A 13,365-nucleotide genomic window follows, 5' to 3' on the forward strand; every position below is an offset into this window, starting at 1 on the left:
TTCTACCTGGAGGGAGCCCTTGTGGGAGCAAGAAGGGACAGAAATATGGTGAACAGTGTTAATAACATCCCCATTCTTCAGAAGAATAAATCCTAGGGCTTTCCTTGGATTAGGGACAGCCTCTCAGGAAATGGATTTCTTATTGTTTAGTATTATGAATTGACATACCAAAGGGGTACATGTGGCTATTTGCAAAACTTGGAAATAAGCAATTCAAATTTATCCTTACCCCTGGCTAAATATCTTAGTCTTACTACCAATTCTCTTGATAGCTACTGACAATTCTTAGAGGTTGCAGGAAGAAAGGCCTGCAGCAGCAGTAGTAAAAAGGCATGAACCCTTTTAGGTATGTATACTAAAGGTTGTGGACATCTGGCAGAGCAGAACAATGCCTATAGAGGCAGATATCTCTGGAATCCTGGGCTCTAGTAAGTTTCAGTTAGAGACACGTGGAAGACATTTGGGCTTCCCATTGTAATTATACATTTGATTTATTCCCCACATTTTAATTTATTTCATGTTGAATAACATTGTTTCAAGAAACTTGTGAATCATGCATGAGACTATTCTCCCTTCTCTTCAGATAGCCAGCATTTTTTTAATTACACTAACTGAGTCTCATGATCTCCTGAATAGTCCTCAATTCTGGACCAGTTGGATACAATTCACCAACAGCGTTCTTCAACTGGTAAAAGATAATTAGCAAGGAGTTATGACAAGATTCTTCACACACCATATCACCCCACCATCCTGTTTGTATAATAAGCCCTATTTATGCCCCACAATTTGATCTAACCATTTTATTAAGACACAGAACATTCTTATATGGTAACTTTGCATACTCCTTTAAAAAACTACAGGGGTAAATCAAGTCCAGTAATTCAATAATCTGCCCTTTGCCTCCTGAAATTGAAGGAACCAGTGTTACCATTGCGGTATATATCTTTCTGTCTTTTTCTATGCTTACACAAGTACATAGATAAGTTTATGTACATATATATATATAGGTAAGCACCATTTTTAAAAAGATGAAGTCATACTATGCATGTTATTCTCTCAATTTTTCACTTAATTTATTATGGACATCCTTCTGGATCTATTTAGATCCATCTAGAAAGGTTTATAAAATTGGACTTATACTGCTGTGGACATTTTACAAATTCAAAGAGGTGGTGGAAATTAAGGGTGAGAAAATGACATTCTTGAAGCTCCCCAGTCAGTCAGTGACAACACCTGGTAGAAAATGTTCTCTAATGATTAGAGCATGATTATGAATTTAACCTACTTGACTTTAATTTAGCTCCATTATTTCCCATTTGGTTTACCTTGGGCAAATTATTTATCCTCCTGTGACTCAGTTTCCTCATTCCTAAAATGGGGGTAATAGTATCTACCTCATAAGTTGTTGTTATGATTAAATGAAATAATACATGTAAACATGCTTAAAACTGTTTCTGGCACATAGTAAGTGCTGAACAAATGTTCAGTGTAATACTATTGTTGTGAAGCACTCAATAAATGTTGTTGTTGTTATTATTATTATTATTATTTTGAGACGAAGTCTTGCTCTTGTCCCCCAGGCTGGAGTGCAGTGGCACGATCTTGGCTCACTGCAACCTCCACCTCGCGTGTTAAAGTGATTCTCCTGCCTCAGCCTCCCGAGTAGCTGGGATAACAGGCGCCTGCCACCAAACCCGGCTAATTTTTGTATTTTTAGTAGAGACGGGGTTTCACCATGTTAGCCAGGCTGGTCTCAAACTCCTGACCTCAGGTGATCCTCCCGCCTTGGCCTCCCAGAGTGCTGGGATTACAGGCGTGAGTCACCATGCCCGGCCTGTTGTTATTATTATTATTATTCCTGGCCCAAGTGCCATCCGGAATCTAATTATGGAAAGCACTATCCAAAATATAAGCTCCAAATTGGGCCAGGCGCAGTGGCTTACACCTGTATGTAATCCCAGCACTTTGGGAGGCCAAGGCGGGTGGATCACGAGGTCAGGAGTTCGAGACCAGCCTGACCAACATGGTGAAACCCTGTCTCTACTAAAAACACAAAAATTAGCTGGGCTTGGTGGCATGTGCCTGTAGTCCCAGCTACTCAGGAAGCTGAGGCAGAAGAATCTCTTGAACCCGGGAGGCGGAGGTTGCAGTGAGCCAAGATTGCGCCATTGCACTCCAGCCTGGGAACACAGTGAGACTCCGTCTCAAAATAATAATAATAATAATAATAAATAACAAATAAACTCCAAATTGAAAGCAAGAATTCCAAAAGGAAAGTATTGCAGTGGTCATAAATTCATCAAGTACTTAGTCTTGGTAATGGAAATGTGGTGACTTCTCTCTTGCTTATGTTACAGGTGAGGAGATATCTTCTAAAAGTGAACTGGATGAATTGCAGGAAGAGGTGGCCAGGAGGGCGCAGGAACAGGAACTTCGAAGAAAACGGGAGAAGGAGTTAGAGGCAGCGAAAGGGTTTAACCCTCATCCTAGCCGCTTCATGGACTTGGATGAACTGCAGAATCAGGGTAATTGTTGTGAGCATTAGGTTGTGGGTGATGGGGACAGACAGAAAGGGTAGAAAAAAACATCTAAGCTTGTAAGTTCCCTGTCTTCTCTTTAGCAAAATAATTTGTTAAATCTTAATTCACCCATTCCAGTGAGAACAAGTTAGAGTAGGATGTGACAAGACTATTGACTGGAGATAGGCACTGATTTGGGGCACATCTATTAAAAGCCTATAGATTAGAGATAGTATATCGTTCATGAATAATGTTTCCCATGAACATCTGTTGAAGGTGTAAATAAAACTAGCCTTGAGTCAGAAATAGCTGAAAATGGCAGTGAGCCACACTGACAGTGAGGGGAATTCTACTTGCTGGGAAGAAACATACCCATGAAATATTCCACCTGGAGCATCAGGGAAGTGGATCTGCCAAACAGGAGCAAGAACAAAGCCAGTTTACTTTTGATACCATGATAATTGATTCTGTAACCTCAAACAATTTGCATGGACTTTACTTCCACAACTGCCCCATGTTAGACTTTTTTTCTTCCTAGAATTTTTTTAGGATGTCACTTTGTACCAAAAGAGACTAGCCTTCAAAATAGTTCAGCCAAGCTGAAGTATCTCCCTTAAATAGGCCATGAAACCTATATCTTAGTTTTTTTCCTATAAAATGACTTTATTGTTTTTATAATTCGGAAACCCCACTTACAACAAATTGTGCTAAAGCAGTATGAAGGTCCCAGTTTGTAAGTGCAAGCTTTTAACTTTGCTGGCTGTTTTCTGTTGACCACTTTTCTCTTTTTATATACACTTAGAGAATCTTCTTGGGCCAAGTAATCCTGTTTGGGGGCAGCTTTTTTCCTTTAATACTACTCTCTTTTGATTCAAGGTAATTGTTGCCTTATATTTCCCAAGACATTGTATTAGTTTCCAAATTAGTTTTAAATTCCTAATACTTAGCTGTCTCTATATTTGGATAGTCTTTTTTCCCTTTTTGACCTCAAGCTGTATCACATTGGTGTCCCAGGTTTATTTCGCTTCTGAAATAAGGGGTCTTGTCATTTCTCTCCTTTCCTTTTTTTCTCTCTCTGCCAGTTGGGCAATAGATTAAAGTTAGGAGGAGATCCCACTGGCAATATTTCATTGTCAGTTCTCTATACACTGTGGATAAGCATTTCCTGCATGAGCAAGGAATGGAATGCTAAGATTCTGAAGGATAAGAATTAAAATTTAGTACAGTGATGGATCAACTATAGCTTGTCTAGATCTCCATAGAGTAGAGAACTTAAAAAAAATGGCTCTAGGCCCTACCTCTGATTATAAAGGTTGTATACATTTAGTTGATTACAAATATTATGAGAGAACTTCAGGTCTGGGGAGTAAGGGAAACCACACCTCTAGAGATAGAGTGGATCCTGAGTGCCAAGTTCTTCAGAACCAACCTGCTGTTTCCATTGTCTTCCCATTGCTCTCAAAAAGTCATGATGAATTAGGAAGTGAATGTTAGGGATGTGGAAGAGCCTTTCTTACCATGTCCTGCTGGAGGTAAGTGGAGGATGAGGGACATTATGGGAGAAGTGACTCAGACATTTTTTTTTTCCCTGCAACCTTGTGAAGGCTCACTGGCAATCCCATTTGTAGGTGAACTTACATTACAGCTTGCTGCCAATGTATGATTATGAGTAAATAGAGGGCAAGGGATACATAAACATGAGAGTTCTTTTACAAAAATTTTTCTGCCTGTACTTCCTAGCCTTTTCATCCGGTATTGTTTTTAGACTCTTCTGCACCTGCTTTGGCACACATTCACTTTGAGAGGAGGATGGAATATTCCCTGCTTGCTGTATGGGAAGGTGACTTCTTTGGGGGTAGTTTTGGTGAGGAATAGCATGATGAAAGTAAATACTTAGCAACGCTTATGACAAGTATGTATATGCAAACCAGGAATGAAGGCAGTTCACCTGCCCTGGCAGATACATTGGATTAGGAAGTGTAGACCATCTGTGACCAAGAAGTGTACTGATTTTCCAGTTTAGGGTGGTGCATAGAGGACTGTGAATTGGTGAAGTAAATAAGTGGTATGAATGGCTGTCCACAGAATAATGAAGCTACCTTTGCCATAACATAGCAGTGAACGTCTCAGTCAACATCTAGGGTGTTCTGACACTAGTTGGCAAGAATTGCACTGGGAAAGAGCAGTTCAATTCCGGGCATAAGAACCTAACCTTCTGCTATTACTTTGTTCTTTCCTTGAGGGACTTCCTCCGCTCGCACTGTCATATAAGTACTGCGCGCTAACTGATTGCGCCACTGGAGCTCCTTCCTTGAGGGACTTCCTGAGGGTCTTGGTGTTAGAATATGTGGCCATTAATGGCATGCCTCTCTTTCATGGCCTTGGTAACATCTTGGTTAAGGCAAAATGGATGTCCTGCTTGTTTTCAGATAATTCTTAATAGGAATAGACAGTTGGAATACGGGTAGACCAGTGGCTCAGCAGCAAGGATCTCTGTGTACTGAAGGGAAACAACAGTACACAGGAAAATTTGGAATGAATTGTAATGAAAATGAAAAGTGCTGGCCCTTTCAGGGAGGAGTGACGGCTTTGAGAGGTCCCTGCAAGAGGCAGAGTCAGTGTTTGAAGAGTCACTGCATCTGGAACAGAAAGGAGACTGTGCTGCAGCTTTGGCTCTCTGTAATGAAGCTATCTGTAAGTAACTCTAACTGCTATGGCTGTGGCATTTTTGACTAACTTCACAATAGGTATTATTAGTGTTGTCACTCAGACAGGATAAAAACAGTTTTTGTGTCTCCTCACTCTTGCTCTCCCAAACTGAGTCGCGTTAGCTGTTTTTGCCCTTTGATTTCTAAGTGTACCTGGCACTGGCACTGTGGCCTATGGATGTTTACCAGAATAACCTCAGCAAGGAATCCATAGATGATTTCTCCAGTCATGCCTACCTTCTTATTTCAGGATAAAGTTAGACCTCAGATGTGAAATTAGTCTGCTCTTTTGCTAGTCACTGGCTAGTGAGTTGGAGCTTATAGAAGGAAAACTGAGTAAATTGGCCAAGACTTCCCAGGCCTATGACTTTTTAATTCAATATTTGATTCTTTCTGATTCTCCCCTACCTTCATAGTATGCAGCACCATAAACTTACAGCAAGAGACTAAGGCTTAGAATTGGTATCAGCTTCTTGTATGTGACCCACAAGAAGCTGTGGTCTATAAAGACAGATGCAGGTTTGGATCTTATTTCTGCTGTTGGCCATTGGGAAGAGAGGGGTGAGAGTAGAGTGTGGAGACCAGAGTCAGACAGGTCAGATGCAAAGGACAAGAGTGGCAATCTCTAAGATGGAGGCACTGGTTTATCTTCTTGATTTATTTTAGTTTTGTTTTTTTAATTTGGATTAACCTGTTTGGCCTCCATGGCTTCCATCAATGTTCCTTATAGCCAGAGGCAGCTGTGTGCCCTGGACAGCATATGCATGGTCCATGCCTTGCGTTCCTGCTACATATTTTGAGTTTTACTGCATATCTTTGCTCATTTTTTTTCAATTTTATTCTTTTTATTTTTATTTGTGTTTTGTGTTCTGTTTCTGCTATATTTTCTTTTGCATTTTAGCTAAACTAAGACTTGCCCTGCATGGTGCCAGCTGTAGCACGCACAGCAGAGCCCTAGTCGATAAGAAGTTGCAAATCAGTATTCGAAAAGCACGGAGCCTGCAGGATCGCATGCAGCAGCAGCAATCACCACAGCAGCCGTCGCAGCCCTCAGCCTGCCTCCCAACACAGGCGGGGACTCTCTCTCAGCCAACAAGGTAGTGCTTGGGAACCATGTTAGTTTATGAATGCCAGGGGAAGAAATGACCATGAGTATTCTGTAGCAAGAGCTCTCATTGTCTTGGCGACTGAAGGGGAGAGAGGAGTCCTCTGAAAAGATTTTCTTCTTTCAGGTCAGACATACAGTGAAAAGCTCATTGTACTGCTGGTCCTTATCTTAATAATTCCTAGGATGCAAAAAGTACAGCATAATAAGACCATTTGTCCACATTTCCCATGGGTATCTTTAGCCCTGGACTTGTGTAATAACGCGATTATTATATTTGTATATATTATGTTCTTAGACATGGCAATCCAGACTACATTTCATGTTGTAGTAGCTACCATGTGATTTATTTTGGGATTTCAGTGCTTCCTATCCTTATGGAAGCAGAGAAAGCAGTCTTTCTTGTTCTGATTGCACCATAGAGAAGAGACACAAAGATTCCCTTTGCTTTGCTTCTTTATGGTCAGGACTAGGAAAGAAGTTCCAGTAGTCATTGTTGTAGTTCTCACATCTTAGCCCTGGAATTTGGCTTTTACTTAGAATAGATGAATTTAAATAAACATTAATTTGGACCGTTAATAATTCTGAGTAGTTTTCAAAATATAAATTAGTAAAAGCAGTTAACTTTTTTTTTTTTTGGAGACAGGATCTTGCTTTTTCACCCAGGCTGGAGTGCAGTGGCACGATCACAGCTTACTGCAGCCTCAACCTCCTGGGTTCAATGTTCAAAAGGCAAATGTTCAAAAATAGTTAACTGCTAGGCATGGTAGCTCACGCCTGTAATCCCAGAATTTTGGGAGGCCGAGGAGGGCAGATTATTTGAGTCAAGGAGTTTGAGACCAGCCTGGACAACACGGTAAAACCCTGTCTCTACAAAAAACACAAAAAATTTAGCTGGGCATGGTGATGCATACCTGTGGTCCCAGCTACTTGGGAGGCTGGGGTGGAAGAATCGGTTAGCCTGGCAGGTCAAGGCTGCAGTGAGCCGTGATGGCACTGCCACACTCCAGCCTGGGTGACAGAGCAAGACCTTGTCTCAAAAAAAAAAAAAAAAAAAAAAAATTGCAGGTCTATTTGATGCTAAAGCACATGTCCTTAACCATTATGTAATATTGCCTTGTATGATTAGGCTTCCCATATTAGTATATCATATTCTCCATAATGTTATAAGGGTGACTGGGTGACTATATCCTCAAAAGTTGATAGTATATTTTCATTCAAATTTAGGGGCTTGTTTTTTAATATAAGCAGTTTGATAGGTAAACCGTTTCCAGAAAACGTATACATCCTGATGTATGTGAGTGATCGAGGCTTTATTTAAGTCCTTGTAACATTAAGTTTTTAAAGTCAGAAATACAAAACAATTAGTGAGAAACCAACTAAATACAGTTAATCCCTACTCCTACTCCTAAATCTCAAGAGAGTCATATTGCTTTGGGGAAACATCTCAGTGACTAATAGAACAAAATCCAGATTATAAAAACATATTTGAAATGGTTGATTTCTGTGTATTCCCATGAGCCCAAATCACCCTGTATTTTGTAAATGTGGCCTCATAGTTCCTTTGGCCGGGCTGCCTCTCAGGACCCCAGGTAGGACTTGCCTCCCTGTATAGCATCCTGGATTTTTGCTGTTTGGTATGAGTGATTTTCAGGCTTTGCTTACCTTCCATGTCATCTGCATGTGAGACTAGCTGATTTTGTTTCCTAATTTGCAAGTAGAATGTGATTGGAATGCGACTTCACAGGTAGTGAAGAATATTGGCAAGGGCTCCACTTAATGTTACTGTGCAACTTTGGTGAGGGCGTTTAATAAAGAGGATTAACGTTACCTATTTACCTGAGTGTGAGCTGACCATGTGCCTTTCCTTTTGTGATCCTCTGAACTACTGACTCTACTTGTGCTTGTCTTTCTGTTTATTTTTACCATTCCCTGTGTGAATAGCTAGAAATGGGAATGGAATGTTCAGTTCTTTCTGTAAGTGTTCCTGTCAGTCAAGGCAGCTTATGACTAGCTCTCTCCATTTGTTTCAGTGAACAGCCTATCCCGCTCCAAGTATTGTTAAGCCAAGAGGCCCAACTGGAATCCGTCATGGATACAGAGTTTGGGGCCAGTTCTTTCTTCCATTCACCTGCTTCCTGCCATGAGTCACACTCATCACTATCTCCAGAGTCATCTGCCCCACAGCACAGCTCCCCCAGTAGATCTGCCTTGAAGCTTCTGACTTCGGTTGAAGTAGACAACATTGAACCCTCTGCATTCCACAGGCAAGGTTTACCTAAAGCACCAGGGTGGACTGAGAAGAATTCTCATCATAGTTGGGAGCCATTGGATGCCCCAGAGGGTAAGCTGCAAGGCTCTAGGTGTGACAACAGCAGTTGCAGCAAGCTACCTCCACAAGAAGGAAGAGGCATTGCTCAAGAACAGCTGTTCCAAGAAAAGAAGGATCCTGCTAACCCCTCCCCGGTGATGCCTGGAATAGCCACCTCTGAGAGGGGAGATGAACACAGCCTAGGCTGTAGTCCTTCAAATTCATCAGCTCAGCCCAGCCTTCCCCTGTATAGAACCTGCCACCCCATAATGCCTGTTGCTTCTTCATTTGTGCTTCACTGTCCTGATCCTGTGCAGAAAACTAACCAATGCCTCCAAGGCCAAAGCCTCAAAACTTCATTGACTTTAAAAGTGGACAGAGGCAGTGAGGAGACCTATAGGCCAGAGTTTCCCAGCACGAAGGGGCTTGTCCGTTCTCTGGCTGAGCAGTTCCAGAGGATGCAGGGTGTCTCCATGAGGGATAGTACAGGTTTCAAGGATAGAAGTTTGTCAGGTAGTCTAAGGAAGAACTCTTCCCCTTCTGATTCTAAGCCTCCTTTCTCACAGGGTCAAGAGAAAGGCCACTGGCCATGGGCAAAGCAACAATCCTCTCTGGAGGGTGGGGATAGACCACTTTCCTGGGAAGAGTCCACTGAACATTCTTCTCTTGCCTTAAACTCTGGGCTGCCTAATGGTGAAACTTCTAGCAGAGGACAGACCAGGTTGGCAGAGCCAGACATATACCAAGAGAAGCTGTCCCAAGTGAGAGATGTTAGGTCTAAGGATCTGGGCAGCAGTACTGACTTGGGGACTTCCTTGCCTTTGGATTCCTGGGTGAATATCACAAGGTTCTGTGATTCTCAGCTTAAACATGGGGCACCTAGGCCAGCAATGAAGTCCTCCCCTCATGATTCCCATACGTGTGTAACCTATCCAGAGAGAAATCACATCCTTTTGCATCCACATTGGAACCAAGACACAGAGCAGGAGACCTCAGAATTGGAGTCTCTGTATCAGGCCAGTCTTCAGGCTTCTCAAGCTGGCTGTTCTGGATGGGGGCAGCAGGATACCGCCTGGCACCCACTTAGCCAAACAGGTAAGAATGCAACCAGGGGTTGGGGGGAGGGGGGAGGATCATATAAAAGCTGAAAGCAGGGAAAGATCAGAAGGGAGTGTTCTATACAGATAGTATCCCCAGCTTAGTAGGAGGTAGTAGAACTTTTGACTTTACTCAGAAAGCCTTCAGGACAAGACCTAGACATTTTTCTGGCTAGAGTGGAGGAAGGGGCAGAATTACCACTCACAGGCAACTTCCCTCCTTCTAAAGTAAGAGATTACTAAGTATTTGCCCGTGGCTTCTCCAGTATGCTGTGCTAAAGAATGGTTCAGGGCCGGGCACGGTGGCTCACTCCTGTAATCCCAGCACTTTGGGAGGTCAAGGCGGGCAGATCACAAGGTCAGGAGATCGAGACCATCCTGGCCAACATAGTGAAACCCCTTCTCTACTAAAAATACAGAAAATTAGCCGGGCGTGGTGGTACTTGCCTGTAGTCCCAGCTACTCGGGAGGCTGAGGCAGGGAAATCACTTGAATTCGGGAGGCGGAGGTTACAGTGAGCCGAGATCGCACCACTGCACTCCAACCTGGGCAACAGAATGAGACTCCGTTTCAAAAAAAAAAAAAAAAAAAAAAGAATGGTTCATAGGTCTTTGAGAGTGATTCAGCATGACAGCATGAAATGGAGGGAGGCTGAGAGGAAAATATATTCTTCTATGGCTTAGAATCCCAAGATTCAGCCTCCAGGTCTGCTTTGCAGTAGGATGTCCATATGCGCAGTGTGGACATTTCCAGATCATACTGAACCAGCAATATCAAGACCTTCCTGATCCCTTTAGGAAAAGTCAAGTTTGGTGTTCGTGGAATTTTTAATGTACTATATGCCTACAGGGTAGCCACTGACTGAGATAATACAGAGTGAAGAGTAGAGCCTGCACCTGAAGTGCACATCATAGTCAGTTCTGGAAATTGAAGACATGAAGAATGTTTGTAACTTACATTGATGCACTTAACTCCAAAGCCTGAACTATTTTCCTGGTTCCAACATTAACTCTCAGTATAAATTTGGACAAGTCACTTAATATCCCAGGGCCAAGGTTTTACCTGTAAAATGAGAGAACTGGCTTTTTTTAAAAAAAAGATATGTTCTAACTCTAAAATGGCATGTATGATTCTGTGAAATTGAACTTGGAGAACTTTTCCTTAGCTTTGCTGTGACAGTTTCTGTAATGGTGCAGGTTCCTTGCATGCTGACAACCAACATATAATTACAGTTGAGTAAGTGTTTATTGAGTACTTACTGTGTTCTCCAGAGCCTTTGAGGGGAATACCACATAAATATAAGATTTGATTTTTTATTCATTTTTTTTTTTTTCTGAGAAGAGTTGCACTCCTGTTGCCCAGGCTGGAGTGCAATGGCGTGATCTCAGCTCACTGCAACCTCCGCCTCCCGGGTTCAAGTGATTCTCCTGCCTCAGCCTCCCAAGTAGCTGAGATTACAGGCATCCACCACCACACCTGGCTAACTCTTGTATTTTTAGTAGAGACAGGGTTTCACCACGTTGGCCAGGCTGGTCTTGAACTCCTGACCTCAGGTGATCCACCCGCCTCAGCCTCCCAAAGTGCTGGGATTAAAGGTGTGAGCCACCGTGCCTGTCCTAAGACTTGATATTAAGATACATTCCTGAGGATCCGTATCCTAATGTAGATTTTACAATAACATTTACTAAGGTGGTCTTTGATAGGACTGGTTGATATGGGAAGAATCTAAAGAATAAGGGAAAGCTGGAGTCTGCCTCAGTGAGCTTTCTATCTAAGGAAGCAAGAATACACAATTTTTTTTTTTTTTTTGAGACAGAGTCTCGCTCTGTTGCCCAGGCTGGAGTGCAGTGACGTGATCTCAGCTCACTGCAACCTCTGCCTCCCGGATTCAGGCCACTTCTCCTGCCTCAGCCTCCCAAGTAGCTGGGATTACAGGTGTGTGCCACCACGCCCAGCTAATTTTTATATTTTTAGTAGAGATGGGGTTCACCATGTTGGCCAGGCTCATCTCGAAGCCCTGACCTCAAGTGATCCACCCACCTTGGCCTCCCAAAGTGCAGGGATTATAGACGTGAGCCACCGTGCCAGGCCACAAATAATTATTTTAAGAATAATAAGGCCGGGCGTGGTGGCTCATGCCTGTAATCCCAGCACTTTGGGAGGCGGAGGTGGGCGGATCATGAGGTCAGGAGATTGAGACCATCCTGGCTAACATGATGAAACCCCGTCTCTACTAAAAATACACACAAAAAAATTAGTTGGGCGTGGTGGCTCTCGTGCTTCAGCCTCCCAAGTAGCTGGGATTACAGGCATGTGCCACCACACCTGACTAATTTTTGTATATTTTGTAGAGACGGGGTTTCACCATGTTGCCCAGGCTGGTATCAAACTCTGAGCTCAAGCAATCCACCTGCCTCAGCTTCCCAAAGTGCTGGGATTACAGGTGTGAGCCACCACGCCCGGCCACCAAATTAGTTTTTCAAAAAATGCTAAAAAAAAAAAAATGCTTTATTGATATGTAATTTACATGCCATACATTTCACCTATTTAAAGTGTACAATACAATGGGTTTTATTATATCAGAGTTCTCCATCCATCACCACAATCAGTTTTAAAGTGTTTTCATTTGAGGTGGGAGAATCGCTTGAACCCAGGAGGCAGAGGTTGCAGTGAGCTGAGATTGCGCCGCTGCACTTCAGCCTGGGCAACAGAGGGAGACCCTGTCTCAAAAAAAAAAAAAAAAAGTGTTTTCATCAGAAACTTTGTACCTATTGGCAAATCACTCTTTATCTCCTCCTTTTCTTCCCCCAACCCCAGGCAACCACTAATCTATTTTCTTTCTCTAGAGATTTGCCTGTTCTGGACATTTCATATAAATGGAATCATACAGTATGTGGTCTTTTGTAACCAGATTAATTTTGACATAATCGTAGTTCCTAAAGTGTTATATAAACACTGCTCTTGACCTATATTCTGAATTTCATTGTACTTTGAACTTGGGCAGACATCATCTTATAGATATCTTAAAAATAAAAAATTAACTTTTGTTATGGGAAATTTCAAATATATTCAAAAGTAAAGAATAAGAGTAGGCCGGGCACAGTGACTCACACCTGTAATCCCAGCACTTTGGGAGGCCAAAGTGGATGGATCACCTGAGGTCAGGAGTTTGAGACCAGTCTGGCCAACATGGTGAAACCCAGTCTCTACTGAAAATACAAAAAATTAGCTGGGCATGGTGGTGGTGGACGCCTGTAAACCTAGCTACTCAGGAGACTGAGGCAGGAGAATCACCTGAACCCAGGAGACGGAGGTTGCAGTGAGCTGCCCATTGCACTACAGCCTGGGCAACAAGAGCAAAGCTGCCATCTCAAAAAAAAAAAAAAAAAGAGTAAATGTTATAATAACCTTCCAGGTACTTATAACCAGCTTCCATAGTGATTATCTTGCACAGTTATCAACATATGGCCAGTTTTTGTGTTATTTTATTTTATTTATTTATTTTTTAGATGAGGTCTCGTTCTATCTCCCAGGCTGGAGTGCAGTGGTGCAATCTCGGCTCACTGCAACCTCCGCCTCCCGGGTTCAAGCAATTCTCCTGCCTCAGCCTCCCAAGTAGCTGGGA

General features: G+C 42.6%; 1 protein-coding gene across 50 annotated transcripts in view; it reads left to right on the forward strand.

Moving 5' to 3' along the window:
• Positions 1-13,365, forward strand: part of USP54 (ubiquitin specific peptidase 54) — a 126,363-nt gene that overhangs the window by 100,305 nt on the left and 12,693 nt on the right. For 38 of the 50 annotated variants that reach the window (XM_063709716.1, XM_055353442.2, XM_055353436.2 and 35 more), the window contains 4 exons: positions 2,358-2,525; positions 5,094-5,213; positions 6,129-6,324; positions 8,366-9,738. In XM_063709716.1, coding sequence (XP_063565786.1) covers positions 2,358-2,525; positions 5,094-5,213; positions 6,129-6,324; positions 8,366-9,738 — 1,857 coding nt within the window. The remainder of the gene's footprint in view (positions 1-2,357; positions 2,526-5,093; positions 5,214-6,128; positions 6,325-8,365; positions 9,739-13,365) is intronic. The other 12 variants (XM_055353469.2, XM_063709713.1, XM_063709718.1 and 9 more) reach the window with 1 other exon arrangement.

Source organism: Gorilla gorilla, chromosome 8, assembly GCF_029281585.2.
Source record: "Gorilla gorilla gorilla isolate KB3781 chromosome 8, NHGRI_mGorGor1-v2.1_pri, whole genome shotgun sequence".
Taxonomy (NCBI): Eukaryota; Metazoa; Chordata; class Mammalia; order Primates; family Hominidae; genus Gorilla; species Gorilla gorilla.